The 23,584-nt window shown below is 41.2% G+C and overlaps 1 protein-coding gene across 1 annotated transcript; it reads left to right on the forward strand.

Moving 5' to 3' along the window:
• The first annotated feature begins 1,018 nt into the window (after positions 1-1,018).
• Positions 1,019-20,675, forward strand: cd82b (CD82 molecule b). Its single transcript, XM_068603016.1, has 9 exons — positions 1,019-1,089; positions 6,153-6,225; positions 7,281-7,353; positions 12,617-12,741; positions 13,698-13,772; positions 15,382-15,480; positions 16,537-16,710; positions 17,764-17,847; positions 18,619-20,675. Exons 2-9 carry the CDS (start codon positions 6,163-6,165, stop codon positions 18,694-18,696), a joined length of 771 nt encoding a protein of 256 aa, XP_068459117.1. The 5' UTR covers positions 1,019-1,089; positions 6,153-6,162; the 3' UTR covers positions 18,697-20,675.
• Positions 20,676-23,584: the final 2,909 nt, after the last annotated feature.

A 23,584-nucleotide genomic window follows, 5' to 3' on the forward strand; every position in this document is an offset into this window, starting at 1 on the left:
CGGATACACAAACTGTACAATCACTAATTTCATAGCCGGCTGTCTCAAACCGGATGGATATCTTCTAGTTTACCTTAAGTAGAGAGCCTTCAACAAAAAGCATCCAAAACACGGCAAACAACTTTGTTCTGACATGTCTCAACAAAGAAAACTCAAGCTGTTGTGTTTTTTACTTGGAAGGTCAAACCTGTTATAACATGATCCACTTCAGGTCTGCATAAAGATCTTCTGTGAATGAATGAATATAACTGGCTGTCCACATACTCCTATTTAACCTCCTCCACAGGGCTCGCTCTTCTTTACCTTGGGCAAAAGGTGAAAAGAGGTATTGTGTCGCACAGAGAGTGTGTGTGTGGGGGGTTGTAGCAAAAAGCTACCATGTCTTCCTGTGTATGCATTCTGACATACCTTACACTTAAAATGGTGAGTCCTGGTTTATTTCTTAGGACATGGTAGTAAATGTTAATTGAGAGTAGCTGGCAATGGATCATTTAAAGGTGGTTTGAAACCATTTTTGTTGGGTTTCACAGCAACCGCTTATTAACAGCACATATATAAAACTTGTTTATCATCTTCTGGTATGATTTGCGTTTTGTTGTGAATGCTACAGCCATTGGGGTCAATTATATTGTATTCACAGGGGAGCTTGTGAATTTACCCGATGGCAATACAGTTTTAACTTGATCTGTAATATGGCGTTGTTTGCCTTACAAATATGATAATTCAAAATAACTAAACAAAAAGTACATTATATATTAGCAGAAAATGTAAATGCTCTCAAGCGTTCCACTTCAGAATGAAACTTTCATGAATGAGAGGATGCTTATTATAGTTTTATAATAGTTTTGTAAAAGTTGCAAATTTGTCATTAGAAAACGCACGTGCGCTTCTCTGGCTTCGCAGGGCAGCACAGGGTTAATGAAACCGCACGGGAGGGGTGTGAACACTTTCCCACGCACACACACACACACACACACACACACGGATAGACACAAGTCTTGTTGCTCACAGGAGACGGTTTAGTCACCCAGCAAGCCAGACAGAAGACGGTCGTCCCGACGTGTGCAACCTTTTGGAGAAGAAGTCAAAGTAAGTTTTAGCTTTGACGTTTTTCCACGTTACGTGTAACGTGTGCAGTCATAATACAACTAAGAGTAACTCTGTCTACCTCTCCTTTTTTAGAAAACTTCGTCTCGCGCCTGCAAAGCCCTTACTGACACACTGTCTTCTGAACGAACAACAAGTTGTGTCAATGTTTAACATGTTGCGGCTGTTAGCTGCGCTAGCTTTGAGGAGACATTCACGGACCTTAACGTTTAGTTTGCCGTCAGAGACTCGCGGACGACGCGCGTGAGACACATGCAAGTAATGTGTCTCACGCAAGTAATGTTCTACAACTTCTACAACTTGTAGAAGTTGTTGCTTTGTCAGTCACGGAGGGAGCGACCTGCCTGGCCTGCCACGGTCGCTACGTTTTGTGACATTAAAGTGAATTATATTGAGATGTTTATTGGTCGTTTTTAAGGAATCTCAGGTAAACCGCTGACGTCACAGCAGGTGTCGCGTGGTCATGACCTCGGAGGATCTCCAGGACGCGCTTTACTTCCACGGGGAAGCTGTGAAACGGTGTTTTTAACTAATTAAGGCCAGTTTTAACCCACGCAGGGACCACAGTTCGTCAGGATAACTCCACGGGGACAGTTGATTCAGATCTGACGTGTATTTAAGCCTCCATACAAAGTGTTTTACTTTCACATTTACTTGATGGAGGCATCAACTTAGATAACGTGTACTGTCCAAATAGTGTCTGCTTCAAATGTTGATAATGTCCTAGTTATGTACAAGGATATATGTATCTTCAGTGACAGTGTAGTTGTATTATTTGTTTACGTCAAAGCTGTCGAAATCAGATGTACAAAGTAACTTTTGTTTATTTATTTTGTGTCTGTATATTAGAGGGGTTGACAAGAAAAAGGTTGTTAGCTGTAGGGAGGCATTACTGAAGCTAAAGAAGCACAGAGTAAGAGGCCTACCCACCACATGCGAGGCAACATCCAGTTGCAACACTGCTCTTGCATTATGTGTAGATATATTTTTGCAATATTGTGGTTCACGATCAGAAATCCATATCTCAGGGGGCACACCTACTGTAGTGGAGCAAATGAATTCCCAACTCTGTTACTGTCTGCTCTTATGCTCTATCCAACCTTCATGTTGTTTTACTTTTTCCTTCAGGAATGTCCATTCTTTAGTTGCCAAGTTTTAAATAGTTAGTTTGTTTTTGACAACTGTGTGCCACGTTTATAAACCGCGGTCTACACTAAATTACAAAGTCTTTAGCAGCTCATATATCCACATGATGCATCTTTAAAAACCACAGTCGAGCAGAGGTGAGTTGTTTGATGCTGTGTAGGACACATTTCCATCACATTTGAAGCTGGCTGTGAAATAAGCCAAACGATTCCCCCTATTGATAGTCTTATTAAGCCACATCGGCATTCTTCATCTCTTTTTTGTGCTCAAATAAATGTGCATTTGCTTGGTTTTAGCTGGTCATACCAAGAAAGCAATTTTCAATAGTTTTGAAAATAGTTTTGTAATTAGCAGATAAGCAGTTGTTTTATTTTGGTCTTCATTGTTTCCACTGGTTCCACTTGGTTTTTGTTTCCACTGGATAGCGGGACATTACCTGGTGCTGAAACCCTGTGATTCAAGTAACTACACATAATTTAGATTGCAGATTTAAAATGAGCCAGAAGAATACAAGCCTTCCCAAAAACAAGATTTTGATCATGAAAAGTCATTGCCACCTCGTAACCACAGAACTGAACCTATGCCACTAATCTCTTTATAGAGATGTATGAATGGGTAGGAGCCGTTTCCTCTTACTCTTTCCTCTTATGCAAATGTTTCTGTCACCAAAATGCTGCAGAGATAATGAGCAACATCCTGTGTGTACTGTGGGACAAACAACGTTGTTGCAGATGTTAAAGCAGGATTTTGGCCTGGTATTAAAGGCTTAATACCAGGCAAGTTCATGCCAGATTGATGGTCTCAGAGATGTGTTAATGGGTCAAATATGAATACAGTAAGGGTAGGTGGTGGATGGAGGTCGGCACGTTGGCTTGTTTTTGGGCTGTAGTTGATCCGTGCTGGGTCCATTACTGACACAGTCGATGCCATCTGTCCCTAATGCTGCCTTCATAATCTTCTCTGGATCCCATGCTTTATTTAAATTTAGTGCACACCAAGCACTGTTAGATGATCACACCTTATGCCGACCCAGTGGGAGCAAAATCTGTGCTACTATAGGGAAAGAAATGTCTGTATGAGGTCACAGAGTTTGAAAAGGTCAGGTCTCTCATTTGCAGCTTTCTTTGAAAGACATTTCTTTCCTGCGTATTGTTTTTGCACCGTAAACTCAAGCTTTAGGGGGTTTCACAGTCGACTTTCAAAACCCCTATAGTTGACACTTTGGCTTGTTACAAACCGATAGTTCATCTGTGGCTTTACCACGGCACAGTAATAAAGTAGTGCCAACACATCTAGTACAGCACTTATGCAGCTGTGGTTAGTCGTTGTCATGTTCATAGCCTCTTTAACACTGTGCAATGTGTTAATTGCCTAATCGACTACTTTTTGGGAGTTGTTGATGACTACAGACTACACTGTCTTGTGATTTGTGCAGCATAACGAATACAAGCCGTTGTTAAGGTTACTGTTTCTTGGAATTGCCGCTTGGCTCTGCTTTGTATTTCCATTGCACTTTCCAGTCCTTATTTTCACCTTGGAACAGATTTGTCATTCACTTTCAGGGAGTCCAGCGTGATTGGTTTTGTCTCAGGCAGGTTCAGCAAAAATAAACCTTCAAAATTGCCACAAAGTTTACAGTATCTACTGCTAATGTGTGTCCTTGCATGTAAGTTCTGCAAAAGAGTGCATTGATGGTTTGGCTTTGCTGCTAACCTCAATATGCTCAGTCAGCCGCTTCAGCATGAAGGTCCTGTTAGCCTATTTAATTTGTTTGAAAAATATAATAAGTAGCATTTAGGCATTGTTGGGAATTGTTTTCAGATGGACAGGGTTCAGTCAACAAACAACGGTTGTCATAACTAAGCCTTTTTTAATCTGCACTGCTGCTCACCATCTAGACATAAAGACCAGCAATCTCCTTTAAGGATTAACTACTTTGCACTCTGCTTTGGGCTTTGTGCTGTGTACGGTTTTGTAAACATGAATTGTGTTATTTAGGTTATCAAGTACATTAATAGTCTAGTATGTGTGGTTAGTAATAGCGAGATCAACCCCAGCCATTTTTTGACAGGCCTTCTCTCCAGATTGTGTCCTTCAGCCAAGCGTGCTGGATCAGAGAGATATACATACATTTTTTAGTTATCCTAAATATCTAGTGCTTTTGTGATGGTTCTCAGCAGCTCAAATTGTATTGCTTAGTGAAACTCAACTTTCTGTCTTTTATTCATCCTACTAACCCCTGAATCTTGAAGATTAGATCAGACAAATCATTTTGTCCCAATGTCTTTTAATTAATAATACTAAAACTGTCATTTGAATCAGCAGACAAAGATAAAAGGAAGACGGTAGTTTTAGAAATAAATAAGGAAACTAACAGTCGTATTTGATAATGTGAGTGATAGATGTCAGCAAAGTTAATATTCTCCAATGTAACTCAAAAGTAATTGAACAGGTAAAAGAGATTATTTGCATCATGAGACATTGCAATATACACTTACCCGGCCAAACTGGTTTTGCATTGATTTTCAGTAGAGATGCGCTGATACGATCGAGTATAGGAAACCAATATTTATATACAAATTTAGTACATTTACGTGTATGTATTTATTTGTTCCATGTTGTTGTACAAAGGGTTTGGTAAGGCAAGCCTGATGTTGCTTTAAACAGAAAGAATGGACCTCGTCTCATCCGCACAAATCCAAGTCATTTCATTGGGACTTAAAAAGGCAAATTCGTGCCTCTTTAATTTTCAGTGCCTATACTTGTCTTTAATCGAATTTCTAAATCTACATCATTACGAAAGCTTTTGGACCAATCAAAAACTAAAGAGTGCAAAACATGGGATATTTTTAAACGATTGTAAGTATACCATATACATATATGTACTACACTCTACACAATAAACTTTAGGTTTTTTTAAGTACACTGTTTAAAATAAAACTAAGTACACACTATTATAGTCCCAGGCATAGGAAAGAACCGACAGGATTGATGTAAAAGAGAGAGTTAGAAGAGGACAGCTTGTCATCCGATACACGGGGAGTTGTCTCTGTATGATATTTTCAGACTCCTCAAATAACCACAATGGCCGGTTATATTTTCGGTGCTCCCAGGGAAGGAGAAGGCCTGGTTGTGGTAAATATATTTTCTTTTGACTCATGTGACCCAGGCTGAATGGTGTTGCTCCAGAGATTCATAAAGTATCCCTATACTGTGCCATATGTGGGGGGCTTTCCCTGGCCCACAGGTGTTTCCTCATAGGAAAATGTTACTCGCTGAAAAGTCACTGAAAGCAGTCATATGTGTAGGTTGTGTACATCGGAAACACAAATAGAGTTGAATGAGAGAATACGGCTGGATAGGGTGTTACAGGCTGCTCTTGTTGGCCCGTAATGGTTGTATGTACTGTTGTAAAACAATGTTTCTAATCAAGCCTGTTGGCTATTGAACACAGTCGCGGATTGGCCAGGTTCCTCTTTGCTTGAAATGACGGTAGCACGTCTAACCACGATACTGTCATGGTCTCCACACAGTCATCCTGACTTTGGTCTTTCCTCACCAGGGTACAAAAACTATATTCTTGAATAAATGTTGCTTTCAAAAGCGTCCGACATTGTCGTAAATATAAGAAAACATTTGTCTTATAGAAAATAGCTGGTTTAAAACCGGAGAAACATCGCTGTTGAAAGGGAATTAGATCCAATGTTGTTGTTTTGAACATCAAACTGTGTTTAACCAGGAATTTACAAGTCTTTGTTTTGGTGCAAGGCTATCTCCAGGCTGTCTTTGTTTTTTTATTCATATCTTTTCTTCCATTTTTTTGTATTTTACCCTTGAACGCAACAATTCTTTCTGATGTTTAACTTCACTCACACATTTTTTGTATTCCTCTCTTCTAGAAGCACAGCCATGGGGAAAGGATGCATCACAGTCACCAAGTACTTTCTATTTCTCTTCAACCTCCTCTTCTTTGTAAGTAATCACATTTCTTCATCACTGCTCGGTGGCATTGCTGCAACAACTGCAAATGCATCGCGTGCACTGTCACATGACTCCACTTTGTCAGCAGCTCTATTTACCTAAACAGAAAGGTGTGCTACAGCTGAATCACACACTCATGACACATTTGAAGCTGTCTAATGCCTTTTAAGTAGAACCTTTTATTTGAATAAGCCTCCTTATCCCAACAGCACCGAAGATTAGTGGAGATACATTGGAAAGTTTCACTAAAACTCTGGCTGGAGCGAGAGACTTTCCAGAGTACCTCAGCACAGCCAGGTCTAAAAAACCAGCAGATGGTTTTTGTTTGTTTCCTCCTCTCTCACACACAGGCCACAACATAAAGTCCAGAGGTTGATAAAACTCCAGACTCCTAAAACTGACTCTGCAAGGATGTCCAGGCCTTTCCAATGAAACTGTGCCTGTAAACCTGCCTTTGATGTGAACACTCGGCTGGTGTCTAATGGGAAGCGTGTGTGTGTTTGTCCATGTAGACAGACTAGTGCAGGCGAGGGGAAGCCAGGAAGTGGTGGGCTAATGATGGCTGCCGGGAGCTCACCAGTACCTATTTAAATGAACAGCTCTTAGGCAGGGCTCTAATGACTGTTGTGTGGGGGTGGGGGGTGGGGGTTTTCTGAGGCCTTCAGTCGCCAGTGACAACATGTTCTTGTCTTCTGGTGATGATTTCTCTCTCTTCTGCATGTCTTGACCCTTTTAGCCTTACTTTACAGTTTGCAGTTCTAATATGGGTGACTATGATTGTTAGATTTGTGACTGGCTTCCTGTTAAATGTGAGAACAATCATCAGAGTGGGTCTCTTGATGCTCTCCATATCCTCTTTCTCTCTGCACATTACTGTGAGAGAAAGACACAAGCAGACGGAGTGAAGCGTTAGGTCATGATGACTTCCAGATGTGACAGACTGAGGAAGCATAATTGTAGCACTCACTTGAAGACACACTAGCACAGATGCTGTGTATTCTCAGATAAGATTTAGTGCCTGATTCTTTTCTCTTTCCTCTCCACAGATCTTTGGAGGGTTGATCATGGGCTTTGGGCTGTGGGTCCTCTTTGATAACCAAAGCTTCATTGCTGTTCTACGTAAGTGTTGTAACACACACACACACACACACACACACACACACGTTGCCACATGCCAGTCCTGCTGCCACGTCCTTAAGTGTAGTGATAACCCTCACATAAGCAAACACTCAGCCCTTTTGACCCATGTCAGTTCAGCTGGTCTGAACTCTGTATACTTGGATATGGAGATTGTGAAATCCTAAAAATTCTGTTCCTACTCTGCAAAGCTTATTGTGAATTTATCCCAAAGGACTCCCAAGGAACAATGTTATTTCATAAAACAAACCAAAAACATGACTCACAAATGAAACTTTATCACTTCCTCTGTGATACAAAAGCTTCTCTGTAGACTAACACTGATAGACACATCTGCGGGGAGTAGGTTAGTCAGGGGAGGTGACAGGCTCACAATTACCATGGCATTTGAAGTTGTTTAATCATATGTCAGTAAATAGCAGGTTCATTTTCCCCACAGTTTCCACAGTTGTTCTTTGAACTTACCCCCAGATAGCAGGGGAGATAGAATGTCCCACCTTCACAGATGTTGTCACAGATCTATTTGTAGACACTGCATAGTGAAAAAGAAACCAAGTCTCTGAATGGCATTCTCCTAAGATGCAAAGTTATCCGTTTTGTCATAGACACCAATATGTTTAATTTAGTTAATCTGCTGTGAAGACAATGAAGAAAGCACAATGGAACCCAGTTCCAGCTGAAAAGAACAAGAAACCACGGATGGAAATTCTTAGTGGCCATAAATCTTGTTATAAATGCTTTCAGTGTGTTCATCCTGGATGGAGCATTGCAGAGAGCAGCGTCGAGGTTTTCTCCCAACATCAGTCTATAAAAAGCAATACAATGTATTATCTGGAACCTTCCTGTGTGTTGGAAGTTAAAATGTTGTGTTTCTTCTAAAGCCACTGATACCCTTTTCCTATTGGAAAGCTACAGGGAATCTGATGATGCGCGTTAGCCCATTCAGATCATCCTCAGATGTGGCATGTGCACTGGGCCAATCTAACAGAACTAGGAGATTGGTTAGATACAGGACAACATTACTAGCTAGACGATAGATATTAGACTCAATATTATGGTACAATTTTCCAACATTTCATCAGCATCAATGGTGAGAATAATGAGTTGCAACCATAACCTTTTTTTTGTTTCGGTTCACAGTCCATAACTATGTGAAGTTGTACGATGAGAAACGCCAATCTCTGAGGATCGAGCAGAGCTGGAGAATGCTATATGTAGGCAGGAGGTCTGTGCTGCTTTGACTAATGAGTTATGAAAAGGCTGAAGTTATGACGAAGACCAGCCGGAACTGACCTTCTGTCCTGAGCCAGTCAGACAGACTCTTGTCTGCCTCCGGCTCATTTTTCAGCTGTTGAGGTCACTCCTGGAGGTATCAATCTAAGGTTATTATTGAGCTGAGTTTGCTTATCTCCAGTGAGACGGCCAGAATATAAAGGCAGTACAGTATCCATCGTCCCTGCCAACCCAAGGCCTATTGTTCTGATATTCCAGCTGTTCCTCTTGCGATAGCAGGAATTTTGCTCCACTGATACCCTGAGGATATCCCTTCCTATGTGGGGCTTGATGATCTTCTCTGCTCCATGTATTTTTGTTCCATGTACCCAGGAGGGGTCGACTTCAACTCCTAACGAGAGGATTTCTAACCTCACTGGAAATCTCTTCCCACTCTGTAGAGGAAAAAACCCCAAGCTGCAGGCAACTCTGTTTATTGACTCTGTGTGTTCTTTTCAGAAGTTGTACCATTGCCTGACCATAAACAGGATCTCTGTGTTTTCAGTTTCCATTCTTTATGAGTTATATTAATAGAGGCCTCTGCAGCTGCCCCAATGGCTTCGGGGAGGGGAACTTTGGGAATGTTTTAGTTTCAGGACCCTCAGTTAAAAGGGCATCTTCCCTCAGTGTACACCCCTCTTTATCAATACAGTGCTGTTAATGGTTTACCTCAGGTACATGATGCCTTTAGTTTATCTTGCTGGCACTTGCCAAAATACAGCTTGCCTTATGTTTAAACAAAAGTCAGCCTTGGAAATTAGGTCTGTGAGCCAGAGACTGTGCCAAAGCACCGTTTGGCAATATGCTGCAGATTATTCAAAAACGTTCCAGTCATGAACATAAAAAAAGAGAACTTGGTTGGAAAATATTTTTTCTTTGGGCTGCTTAAACTCTTGAAAATCAGGCACAGAGGTGATCTACTTCTGTTTACATTTTGAATCCATACATAAAGTCAACCAAGATGTTCTTCACCTCTATACAAGCTGAATTTGTGGCCCTGGTCATGTTTACAGAGTACAGAGAGATGTACAATATCAAGCAGTCTCACATCCTCTTTGCAGCTTTCTCGAAGGGCATCGCAGTTCTGCCTCTTCGAATGGAAAGTTCCATGGAAACTGCCTGAGTAACTATTTCAGAATATCTAGCAGGGTCCTACATGGAAATGTGCCATAGCACACGACAGAACAGGGAGGCCAACACATGCCGACTGCAGAAAAGTAAATGTGAAGTTAACACAGTACACAGATGCTAGCTTCTCAGCAGGAAGTTATACAAAGTACTTTGACACACTTTGACACACCTGACAGAGGCTCAGACTGGAAACACTGTTTTAAACGTTTTGAAACGTTAAGTTTTAAGACTTGGGAATAACAAGTGAAATATGAAGGGCAGCCTGAATATGTTTATACATGATTCTACATGATGTTGGAGGAGAAAGTAAATCCAAAGATTAGATGTATTGCCATAACATGCCAAATATGACAAAACGGCTTCAATTAAAACTTTAGATGTGGTCATGGGGAGAGTCGTTTTTGAGGTTGCATTAGTGTTGCATGACGTTTCCACTAACTCCAGGGTGTATGTTTTTACTGGAACAAGTGTTCGTTTAATCACTGGGCTGCAGGGAAACTACACACAGCATCTTTCGTTTCATCTTTCAATTATAGTTCCCACTTTTAATAACCATAGAAAACTGGCTTATGAGCTACATGAAAAAAACATTTTGAACGTCCACTGACTAAATCTCTATTATGTAAATGTTATGTGCTACTGTGAAATTGTTCTGCTCCACATTGAGGCTAATAACCATCAAAGAAATCATAGTGTCTGGCAGAAACACTCATGGTCATGTATTATGCAGCACCAGTTCAGCACAGAAAGTTGTGTTCCTACTTCCTCTTCCCTATCTCTGCACTAGAGATCAATCTGTTAAATACTCAGTAGTCGCTTGCATGCTTTGTTTTGGCAACGCTCATGTTTCGTGTATCTCAATGGTGTTCTCTCGACATTTGTCGAGGCCTACACTTAAACCTTTTTGTGTCTGTGTTTCTGTGTTCTTGAGAGAGATTGAAATAACATGCTTCAACAGAGTGCTGAATATAGAACATGCAGCATGCTGGTCTCCCTCCCTTTAAATGCTACACTGTAGCCACATAAACAGTCTGCATGCGTTGACTGATGTACTTTTAGCTTTTAATTATTCTTTAACCACCAAGACATGTGTTGCTCTGGTAACCCATGTAAGGTCAGCAATGTACGGGCATGTAATAACATCCATGTGCCAATGTCTGTATTGTAATCTGGGAAAAAATAATAACCTCGTGCTTCAGTATTCTGCACCGTCTATGTACAATTTGTATGTTTGTACATTGGACCTGCAACTAGCAATTGTTGATTGATTGCCATTGTTAATTATTCTCCTGATTATTTTCCTGATTATTTATTCATATTTTGGTCGATAAATTGTAAAAATAAATGCATAAAATAAATGCATAAAAGTAATTTTTTTAATTTATAATTTCGCAAGGTCCAAAGTGACATCCTCGGGTGTCTTGTTTTTGTCTATCAGTACAAAACTCAAAGATAATTAGTAGATATACAACAGAAAAACAATATTCACCAAAGGCAAAAATACTTTAGAAAACACGTATCAACTAGCATGTAAAATATATTACTGTTTTGGGGAATGAGCGGTTAAAAGCAAAAAGTTGAAGCCTGTATTAAAACAATAGGTTTCAAGTCATGATTTGATGTTTACGTCTGTGGTCTAATGTTGCGGTTTATTTCTAAGAATTGGAGCATGTTAGAAAAATGCACTACCGCCCGACTGATTGCTTATTTATCTTTTGTAAGAATGACACATTGTGCATCCTGTGGTAATGAGTATGTGATGAAATATAGAGACTGAGCATGTCTGCAAAATACGGTGGTGCTATTATCATGAAGCAACGCAAGTCTGACCTGGATGCTTGTGAGGACAAGTCTTGGCTCAGTGGATTACGTTCTATATCGTGGAGTTGTACTTGGAAAGACAATTTGTTTTTACAGTCTGTGGGATAATTCAGATTTATATTTATTATGCATGAGTGCATAGTGTACATGGTGATTGCTGCATAAAGCATCAGCAGCTAATGTGCTCAGGGAAGCCAAGAAGCAACATTACTTTTATTCATTGAACAATGGTGGAGGAGCAGCTGTATCTATCAGCTTTTTCACCAAATGGATGGGAGTGAGTTATCTGATAACTCTTTCTAGTTTGCTTGGCCCAGGAATCTATTGGAGTTGAAGCCATTTTACAGAGCTCAGATTCTGGCTTCATCTGCGGACCGAGCTCTGACTCTCTGGAGTACCTCCAGCCCAGATAACAAACGGCCACATGGCTCCAGTTTATCTCCTCTCCAACCTTCCAATCTTCCATTTTTCGTCTCCCCCTTCCTCCTGGAGCTCTCCCGCTCTACATACCAGAGAGGGAAATCAATTAATCTCGCTACGCATTGGTCAGACGCTCTCTGGTGGCCTATTAAAATAATATGTGGGAGAAACGGACCAGGATGCTCTGAATTCAGAAAACTAGAGGGTTTTTTCATTGTGAATATTTTTTGGCTTTGGCTGGTGAACGCGGCCTTCCTCTGAGCTCCATTTGTATGCAGACACGCTGTGGTTAAAGTAGGAAAACAAGAGCGGCGATCTGGGCCCTGTTGCCGTTATTCAATCAAGAAAGAAAACGTGTGCGAGTGCATTTTGTGTGCTAACTGATTCAGTTTTTAGTCAACACAGCTCTTTGTTTGTTTTTATGCTAACCCTAACCCTTAGCACACAAACAAACAAAGAGCTGAGTTGATTAAAAACTGAATTTGTTGCTGTGTAAATATTGTAGCAGGTGTTTAGTTTCTAGCACCCATATAGGTTTCTGTGGTTCTCTGTAAGTTGAACTCTTTCTGTGGTTTCTGTCTGTTTGCATCCGTTTCTACAGAGGAATCATCACACACCGTGAAAGTGGCTTCCTACATTCTCATTGGAGTGGGTTCCTTGTCAATGGCCATGGGCTTCTTCGGCTGCATTGGAGCGATCTATGAAGTCCGCTGTCTGCTCGGTCTGGTGAGGAAAGATATTCCCTTAGCATTAATGCTAATGTGCTACAGCTTGGTCTTGTTTCCTCAGAGGCACTCCCTCCCACCATGGCAGTTTAAAATGAATTGTGCATGTGAAAGTTATGTAAGAATTTACACCTGACCACAGTAATGTTACTATAGTCAGTTACTGTACACATTCAATATTTACCTAAATGCACCTGCTTAAGATCTCAGGTTTGGCTAAGAACCAATGACAGATTCCTGCTGACAGTAAAGCCCTTTCACATTTGTGCTTATGTGTGGGCCGGGGGCCTCGCAGCATGTGTGGATTTACAGAGGGGAGAAGAGTGACAGGGATAAAGCCCGTGAGATGTAGGGGGTACAACCGACGTGGGGATGGGTGCACAACCTCTACAGCGTTAAACCTGCTCGGGGTTAACTGAAGAACTGCTGTGACCTACATATCCCAGAGACCAGCTGGCAATGGATCCCCCCACTCAGGATCTTTAATGGCTTACATTATTCTTGCAGAAGGCTTTGTAGATTAGAGACTCTAAACACAGATTAACAACAGTTTAAATGAAAGGTAAAAAAAAAAGGAGTTTTTTGCTTATTTTGTAATATAATGTTTTTTTTTTAACTGCAATAAAAAATAATCTAGGCCAGAAACTATTTCTGAACTTCATGAATTGTTTTAGATGTGCAACAATAACCAGTTACGGTTTAACATTATAATTTGGGGTTATTTTAGGCCACCTGATGAATGCTAGTCCAATATTCAGTCTCCTTTTAGCTCTCTTTTTGTTCTCTACCTACTCCTATGGAAAATGTCTCTTTAGCTTTTATTATAGTCACTTAGGATGTTTGTTTTTCATGTTCCATAATTTGTAAAAGGAGATTATTGATTTCCTGCAGTATTGACAGTGTTTTAAAAGTTTTGATCATAAATGTTATACTGACATAGCCCGTTATCCCCCACAGTACTTCACCTGCCTCCTACTCATCCTCATCGCTCAGATCACTGCTGGAGTTCTCATCTACTTCCAGAGAGATCGGGTAAGACACTCTAACCATAACCATAACCCTCTTTAAGCACCCCAATCCTCCTCTTACTGATGAAACTAGGTATTACCTGTGACTGGCTGCATGATAGTCTTAGCTCTGTTAGGGAACCCGCCCCCCCGGCCCCAACACACACTCCTTCCTCTTCTGCATCCTGTGATGAAACACAGAGTTTTGTACCTCAACAAATGGAAAGTGATCTAGTATCGGTTCGTGACTAATGTGATGTAGAAAGTGAGATGAAGCAGGTGGAGTCGAGGAAATCTGTGGACAAAAGTACCCAGCAGGCTTTCAAACTGAATCTTTCCATTGTCGTCGTTCTTGGTTTTCCCTCTGGGTATTTTAGTTTTTTGTGTTCGAGGAAGAAGGCAAACAAGTTCATAGTGTGTATTGTTGCTAAAGCTGCTGTCATATATTGATGCTTTAATTGGTATGTCTGACACTACCTCATCTATAACGGCAATTATAAACCCAAGGACAGAAACCACTTACTCCTGAGCTATTTGATAAAACAATGCCCTCTACAGGCGGGATCAGCAAAAAAAAAAAAAAAATCCTCTGATAGACAGATATAAAAGCCCAGGGAGAAAACTTACTTCAATAAAACTCGGGAAAAGCATTTTAGTTTAAAGTGTGAGGAACTTTTAACTTGTTTTGAAACAGTTAATTCATTATGAATCCCAATAAGACCGACATAAATAAAAAAGACTATCATCAAGAAGATTATTATTCTGTTTCTATACAGTTATTCTTAAATTAATCGGTGCCAAGTCTGATTCTGGCAAAATGGGATAAGGGAGATCGGCACCTGAGAACCAGAACTGAGAGGGCAGACTGTCTGATCCTGCAACAGATTGAGTTCTTGTGCATTTTTGTCCACAGGGACAATATTGAATGTGTGTTCCACTCTACATGAAACCAACATTTCAGCCGGACGCACTAGCCTTCATAATAGAACCTGAACCAGCGTGTTTGCATTGTGCACATGAAGGCAGTGTTTTGTCTGAACAAACAGAGCGGCTTCATGCTCTGAGCTTGGCCATTCCTTCCCAGGACACAAGTCTTTCCTCTGATAAGTCTCACATCGGGAGGACTCTGCATAGACGCAGGCTGTTGTAGCCCTTTCATCTGTTCGCCCTCCAGCATGCATGTATGTGTGTGCGCGCACATGTGTGTTTCTGTGTATCTCCGAGAGCACGTGCGTGTCTGCAGCCGTTGGACGCGCTCCCTGTGTTTAAGGCTTACCACAAGGCAGGGTGGTGCCATTTCCCAGAATAGGGAGAGGCCTTCACTCGTCTCCTGTAGCGCTCTGAAGATGCATCGCTGGCCACGCTCTGTGGTCCTTCACATAAACACAGACTTGTGCAACTACCATTTGCACAATGTTTCAGTCCAGCATGGGACTTCACAGGAAAATGCCACCCGAGGTGTTGCCTAAAGAAACATTAAGTTCAGATGTATTTTTAAAAAGATTTAGCGTGGGTGTGTTTGTTTTCTTTTCTTCAACACTGTCTCTCTACTCTGCACCAAAGATTGTTGTTTTTATGTAGTACTAATGGATAGCATGAATCTTGTTGATCGTGTTTTCTTATCTCCTCTCCAGTTAAAGTATGAAATGTCCAACATCATAAATGGCATGATTGTCAACTACAATGGCCAGAATAGGACCACCGAGCACACCTGGGACTACATTCAGAAGACGGTGAGTTAACTCTTGAAAAAGACACACCCGAAAGTCTGAAGTAACAATGAACTAGATGCAGCAAACAATATATATATATATATATATATATATATATATATATATATATATATATATATATATATATATATAGATAGATAGATAGATAGATAGATAGATAGATAGATAGATATATAGATATATAGATATTTCGAGAAGCTGTGTTTCCTCTGTGAATAGAACTCTTTACCCTTCAGTACTCGTCTCCTGTTCTTCTCATTGTAATGCTGTGTCCACACATTGTATGCAAAATGGAAAGACAGGAAACACATAGACACATAGCTTATTTCAGCCCTCGACATATCAACGGTGGACCAGCTGAACTTAACTCCAATATCTTTACATAACAAATAGCTATTTGCTGCTTTATTAATACTCTGACTGTTAAATACAGCTCTTATAAGGTCTTGTTTGTGTGCCACTTACTTTAGAGAACCTACACACCTGCAGTGAACAGTTTTAATTAGATTATGACAATTATTTTTTTACTACAATATTATTTGTGGTTTTTAAGGAGAACAAACCAAATTCCATCCACTTATATTGTTTTGGGCCGGCAATCAAAGTTTCACATCAGCACATAAAACTTAAACAAAAAAACAAAACACTCACGGGAAATGAGTAATGTTTTGTACATTTTTTTTGTTCTTCGGATGAAATGAGTCATTAAACTAATCTGCACATTGCAAATGAAAAACAGGTTTAAATGAAGCTGAGGTCAGAAGGTTTTCCAAGCTCTGATAAAGTTTAGGCATTCTCTTCACTATCTCCCTGCTCTCTTTCTCCTGCCAAGCCTCTTTTTTCCGGATCTTTCTGAAAACAGCAGCCAAGAACAGATTAGTCTCAAACACAACAATAGAAATGCTCAATCACTGAACGGATGCATTTGTTAGTTTTTCTCTTCATCTTATTTATTCGAACATTATTTTCCTTCTCTCCTCATTTTATTTCGCACAATTTCCATCCTTCTGCTTTATCTGCTCATCATTTCCATCGTATCTTCCCCTTTCCCACCAGATGGAGTGCTGTGGATGGACTGGTCCAGGCAACTGGTCTGAGAACATTTTGATCAAGAACAGCTCCCAGAACCTCTACTCATGTTCCTGTCGCAATGCTACCATGCCTGGCACGGACATCAAGGACGTAGGCCTGTGTGAGCAACTGTCTGCAAAAGCACCCATCTATGAAACGGTACATAACACTCACATCTGCAACAGTGTTGAAGCACATGAGGTTGGTTGCAACAATTGTTTAGAAATTGTGAATTTACTAATGAAAACTAACAGTTGTATGTCCGATTTTCAATGTGTCCGGGTCCGGAAAATGTGACGAAACAGGTGAAGTGAATATGTTTTTGTTATCGATGAGCTCAACTCTGTAATTAATTGTAAAATTTTTCCAACTGTATCTCCTTGTTCATTGTTGTAGTCACTCACTCACTCACTCACTCACTCACTCACTCACTCACTCACTCACTCACTCACTCACCGTGTGAAACTTCTGTTTCGAGCAGCTGCGACTCCGGCCGGCAGTCTGCAGGACTTTTTCACTACACATACATGTTGGATTTCACTTAGTTCAGCTGTTTTTGCTTTGATTCTCAATTCACAAATTCAGTGAGGCCTCGATGGTGAATATAACATTCATTTGAATGTATTTTAATGTTTTCCCATTTAATCGGCATGATTACGTCTTAATGTGGGGTTTGCAACTTGGGTTTGCAACAGCACGCCGCCCTGCATTGTTCTGACAGACCTTACACCTTCACTCATTACGGAAGTCGCTTTCACTGGTGTTGTGTAACTCACGGTGGTCGCACTTAATCAGCACAGTGAACTTCAACAGCCGAGGCATGTTGTTTGTGCTCTGTGATTTGATCAAACACAGAGAAACCTCTACTGTTCTGTTGTTTGGTCTGCATGTTCTCAGAAACATTTCTCTCTCTCTCTCTCTCTCTCTCTCTCTCTCTGTCTCTCTCTCTCTCTCTCTCTCTCTCTCTCTCTCTGTCTCTCTCTCTGTCTCTCTGTCTCTCAGCTAAGCCGTGTTATTCTTCCCCTCACTGACTCAGTCCAAAGACAACAGTTGTGCTTTGTAAAGGCTCTGTTCATGTCCGGCTCAGATCACGTAGCCATTAATCTCTCCTCCACACTTTGGCCTGCAACCCCCCTCTTTCCATGTCTTTTTTAACCGTTGCTCTGTCTCTCTCTCTCTCTCTCTCTCTCTCTCTTTCGTTCTCTCCTGTAGGGCTGTGGTACCAGTGTGGAGAAATGGCTCTTGGACAACTGTGGTGTTATTCTGGGATTCTGTGTCACTGTGGCAGTCATTGAGGTATCTATCGCTCCCCCAGACTAACCTTATAGAATAAGTTCTGATCTTAATACCATACTCGCACGCCATGTGCACCATTTGTTGAACCAGTATGTTCATTGTGATCATTCATCTTGCCCACAATCCCTCCATAAAGCAACTCCATCGTAAACAAAAACAAGGCTAAATCTAAAACTTAAGTCAGTAGTTACACGCTCTTCATAATAATAACGTGTTCATTAGTCATCTATAGAAGTGCTGGTGGACAGATTCCAGTCTTTATGCTAAGCTAAGCTAACCTCAGCTAAGGAGACTGGTGGTCTTGGGTTTTAAGTCTCATCAAGAAATTTTATAGACGGATTTCCCACAATGTCTATTTATTCTTCAACAAAACCAAGAGGGTGTTTTCCAGAGTGTAATGTGATGAAGCTTCCTCCCCACTGACGATAAAACGTTTTGCAAATAAAAACATCAAATCTGTGTGGAGCAATAAGGAGCAAATGTATTCACAAAACAAGCATAAATTCCAAATATACATTATATTTTCTAGATGGCTTTCCATCCTTCAATGTTCAACTGATGCTACATAATCTTGTTGCGCCCTCCTGCTCATGGTTAACAGCACTTGTCTGGATCTTCACCTGCTGTTTATCTTCTAATACTCGGACAATGATAGTGAATAGAAACCCACATTAATTCCAATTTTCGTAGCTCATTTTCTTAAAGTTTGGTTCAAATTTGCCCTCGATTTGGATGAAAACCTTGCTGCTCTGTTTTAATTCTTTCCTCCAGCTCCTCGGGATGATCCTCTCCATGTGTCTTTGCAAGAGCGTCGTCCAGGAGGATTATACCAAAGTACCAAAGTACTGAGCTGAAGACAGAGCCAGCTTCACACCACACACAGATGGATGGACTCTTTCCCCTTTTCTCTCTCTCTCTCTCTCTCTCTCTCTCTCTCTCTCTCTCTCTCTCTCTCTCTCTCTCTCTCTCTCTCTCTCTCTCTCTCTCTCTCTCTCTCTCCCCTAGTCTCACATTCTCATGAACACACATAAATTAAGACAGCTGTCTCCAACATTTCAGCTTCTCCTGCTTTGACAGCTGTTTAAAATTCTCACACTTTTTATGTCATACAGAGACACACACACACACACACACCTCTCCATCGAGTTTTGACTCACTTGTCGGACATGCGTCCACAAGTTACCGTGCTTGTCTTATCAATGTAAGTTTTTTTAAGGAGACGTTTATGATGTGATGTTGGTAATATGTTTTGCTGGAAACCTGATCATTTTTCAGTTTGATACGACGCAAATGTTCATTCATGAGTTGTTTTTGTTTTCCTTGACTGACCTCAAAGAATCGCTTAACATAGTTAGTAGAGAGAGCACTTTAGTGACATTTGGTGAGCTGAGAGCCTCTGGGGCATGGAGATGAGAGGGACACCGGGAGGGTGTGGGTGGGTGCGCTGTGGACGTTCTCAAAGGATTAATGCCGCTGTGCGACTGTGCAGATGGTATTTTTGGTGCAGAGGGTGGAGCAGGGCTGCTGTGGTGGAGGTTTTGGCTTCTGTCATGAGCTCCTTGTACCCAGAAGCCCTGATATTAACCTCCATTTACACCCACCACCACTACCAGCGCCTCCTTCCTTCCACCCGTCATCCGTTAGCCTCTCTGTCCTTTACTCGGGTGTGTCTGACTGGTAACCAGTAGCTTTCCAAAATGATTAGTTTTGCATGAAGTAAGTGTGTGTGCATGTTGAGTGAGTATTTTTCTTTTCTAAATGTTATAGTCTCATGTCATCATGTTTTTTTTACAACTGTGTATATATGACTGGTAAAGTATGATTTGTCAGCGTTTCATATGAGAACGCTGTCACCCACATGCTCTTGTTTTAAGAGTCCTATTGTTCTTTATTTCTTCACTATTGTTTATGATGTACAGAATGTCGCTGCCGCAGCGGCTCGTCAGCATTCTTTTGTTCTGAATCTGAGAAATTGGACCCCTCGGAGTGAATCTGCCATCGCTCTTGAAGCTGTATTTTCATTCCTGTATCGCGTGAGTTTGTGAACAGACGACGTAGCTTCCCGTGTCCATCAGCTCATGCTCTTTGAAAAAGTAATATTTTTCACCAATGTTGCTTTGAGTTTCTCCACCCAACTTCTCGTCATCTCAATTCCTCCACTTTGTTTTAAACATGCTGTTATTGCTGAATTTAGGAGATGGATTGCACTTTTCCGTGGTTTATTTCCAACATGAGACATTTTAAATCATGTTCATGATGCAGCAATGACACAAGGGCAGAAAATGTTACAAAACAAGGTCAGAATTACAGTGCACCTCTATTTTATGACCTGCCAAATTGAAACGTTAATTTATCTTAATAATGGATGAAGGCTTTTTATTGTGTGTTTAAGATATTTTTACACTTTTACAAAGAAATGTTTAGTAGAATAAATATAGTAAGACATGTTTAAAAAGAAATGTTTTTTATTATTATTGAGGATTATTAATAAACCTGAACCCACTAGAATCCATTGTACATTTCTTTCATTTTGTGTTTTTTAAAACCAAGTTATTAGTCGCTAACAGAACTTGACTGGTTTATTTTCTCAGGCAGCTTTCTCTTGGCAGATGCTGTGCCTAAACCAACCACACGGTGGCAGTATATATCAATCAGGGCCACAAGATCAGACAGAAATGCATTTTAAAAGAGCTGAGCAAAATTAGTATGTTGTAGTGTTTGAAGTGTAAAGGGTTATTCTTGATCAGTGGATGGATTATGTTTATAAAAGCTTGATTTGTGGAAGCTGCAGGTTTAATTATGCGCTTCATTCAAAAGAAACTACTTATTTCACTACCTTCCCAATTTTACACCATCGGCCTATTAATTTCTTTCATTTGTAGATTATTTCCCAGTGTAGTCTTGTCTTGATTGTATTTTCTTGTTCATTTCGTTTGATCACCCTCTGGCTGAGCAGAACAAAGAGCTCCACATCCGTTCATGTCTCTACGCTAACAGTATTTTATTTTTTATGGTTTTACAAAGGAGCTCCTCCTGTGAGATGTAAGTTCAATGACTCTTATCAAGGAACAGGAAGCCTCATGATGTCATGCCAGAAGCTATAGCTCACCACTGTCCCATCAGTACTGCTTTTAAGCAGAATCACACAATCACGGCACCGACCTTGCTGCTCTGACCCTCTATTGTCTCAGACACTTAACCTCCGTGTAATAAGTACAGCTTAGTATTCTCTCAGGGGACGCTTTCAAATAACTCAACAGAGCCACATCTTATTATGGAGCTTTGGCCCTGCCGAGGGCTCCAAGCGCCAAATATCAACTTCTCATTTAAACGCAATATTGGACTTTAGAACAACAATTGTGGGCTCAATGAAGAGAGTATCCACAGTCTGGATTAAAGAAAGGATCTTCAAATGGACAACTTGAAGAAGAACAAGGTTTATTTGTGATCGGTATTTTGTTTAGATATATTCCATTTTTTTTATTTCTGGAAAATTTACAAAATTGGTAAATTGGGATGGGCAATTAACTCTTTTATTTTACCATTCAGATGTTATATTGTATGCTTCCTCTGTCTATTCACGCAAGTAATAGGAGGAAAAAAAAGTTGCTGCCCCAGTGCACGCCATATATTTGAATGCAAGCTGTGGAAAACTATGTGGGACCACAGGCAGGATGGTGTGCTGTTGAACTCGACACACACACACACACACACACACACACACACATCCAGTCCAAACGCAATGAGGAAGAAACTCTTCCTCTGTTTCTTTCCACCCAACTGTCAGTCGGTGAGTCCAGGCCAGAGGAAGATGATAATCCCTTGGAGATGCAATGAAATAAAAGGATGAATAATAAAGATGTCAGATGTCAGTGAAAATAATATGCTGATTTGGAAAATGTCTCTCTCTTTTGTAGACTTTCTTTCCAACTACTGAGCATTTTATACCACTGCACAGAGCTCATGCATACAGATGAGATGTATGTTTACCAGGATGTCCTCTGTAACTATTTGTCTCTCCACCAGTGTGTTTTTTTTGTTGTTCTCTGCTCCATTGGTGCTCATCCAACACCGATGGTGGTGGTGATGAGGGGGTGGGGGGGGGGGGGGTCTCTCTTCTCCTCCGCTTCCTGTTCACATTGTCTCCTAAACGTGTTCAGGCAGCACCCCCACATTCCCCTCAGTCACCCCACAATGGACGCCACCTCCACCTGCGGACTGACCCGTCTGCCTGGTCCCTTCCTCCCGCTCTGGCTTTTCCTGTTTTGAATCTCTCTCAGGGATCACACAAAAACAAACTGCGTGCACTGCACTCTCACACAAATCTGCTTGATAGATATGTATAACAACATAACTTTCTGGGTCCATCCCTTGTCTGCTGCAGATTGCCTCAAGCCTGAGGAGCTCTAATCAGAAATGAGCAGTATGAGTCACAGTGCCCCTGTATGAGATGGAAAGACAATCAGCCTAGTTCCATTAGCTGTTTAAATTGTTTCTGTGATAGGCTGAGCGGCAGCAAGTGGCTGCAGGTCAGTGGGTGTCCTCCGCCTCATTTCCTGCCCAGCGGCTTGTGGGCTCCAGACAAGAATTATACCCTGACTCTTACTCAGACCCACCTTCCTTTCTCTCTCTTCCTCTTTATACCTCGCTCTCCCTCTCTTTCCTCCTGTGGGCTACTCCAGTATGATAAGCACAAGCTCTTCTCTCCATGTGGCCTCTTTGGCCTGCAGAGTGCAAAGACCTCTGAAATCACTCTGCTGCAGCTGCACTGCCCGGTCAAACGCCGGTGAACATCAGCAATATGAGTTTGTGAAAACATACTGTTTCCACTCCAGCCTGGAGAAATGGAGGGAGAGAGAGAGGGAGGGAGGGAGAGAGAGAGATAGAGACTATATTGGTGCCAAGTGTGTACTGAAAGAGCAAACTATGGACTGCTGGTCTTATGAAAAAAAGACATTTAAATTCGTCACTATTAGTTCTTGGAAACTGTGACGGACGTTTTTCACTACTTTATGACACATTACTGAAATATAAATGAGGAATAATTGGCAGATTAATTGATAATGAAAGACCTTATTAGTTGCAGCTGAAGAATTTAGAAAAAAAAACATAGTAAGTTAATTAAAACCTCGGCTACCAACTCATCCGGACTGAGTGGATGTGGCTTGATCAGATTTGATTGACAGTTGTCCGTCAACTTCTCAGGCGATCGCAGTCTCTGTACCCGCTGTAGTTAAGATACTCTGCAGATCACACCTGAGGGCTGTGCTTCAGGTGCTAATCATCTGTCGTGTCCATAATACCTCATAATCGCTGTAATCTTTTGTACCAAATGGAGACCATGATATTGTATCGGTGTACTCCCATGAGCCATGATGAGCTATCTCTGCATTGATTACTGCGGGGTGTTTGTGTGTGTGTGTGTTGGTGCAGTGTCTACTGTACCTTGGTGCTTGAGTGTGAGTTCATGATCTGATTGATGGGGGTGGTATTGGAGGCGGGGCTGCCCTGATTGGAGCTGCGAGCGGCGCGAGGCTTCTCATTAACCTATGATAATGCACCTGTCACCTTGATACGAAAGCCTCGCAGCACATTTGTTGCGGATGGCAGCTTTTGCCTCTTCCTCACTTTATTTCTTCTTCTTCTTCTTCCTTCGCCTCCCTGCTCCATCATGTCCTTCGGGTTCTGTCTTCTCTCTCAATGTCTTCGGCACTCTTGTACACGAGCACGCACGTAA

This window comes from Clinocottus analis, unplaced genomic scaffold (assembly GCF_023055335.1).
Source record: "Clinocottus analis isolate CAN_PGR_092001 unplaced genomic scaffold, fCliAna1.0.p SCAF_6, whole genome shotgun sequence".
In the NCBI taxonomy this organism is placed as follows: domain Eukaryota; kingdom Metazoa; phylum Chordata; class Actinopteri; order Perciformes; family Cottidae; genus Clinocottus; species Clinocottus analis.

Coding starts and splice junctions, on each gene's coding strand:
- cd82b (XM_068603016.1), top strand. CDS start 6,163: ATGGGGAAAGGATGCATCACAGTCACCAAGTACTTTCTATTTCTCTTC. Junction 6,226..7,280: donor TCTTCAACCTCCTCTTCTTT/GTAAGTAATCAC, acceptor TCCTCTCCACAG/ATCTTTGGAGGGTTGATCAT. Junction 7,354..12,616: donor AAGCTTCATTGCTGTTCTAC/GTAAGTGTTGTA, acceptor CCGTTTCTACAG/AGGAATCATCACACACCGTG.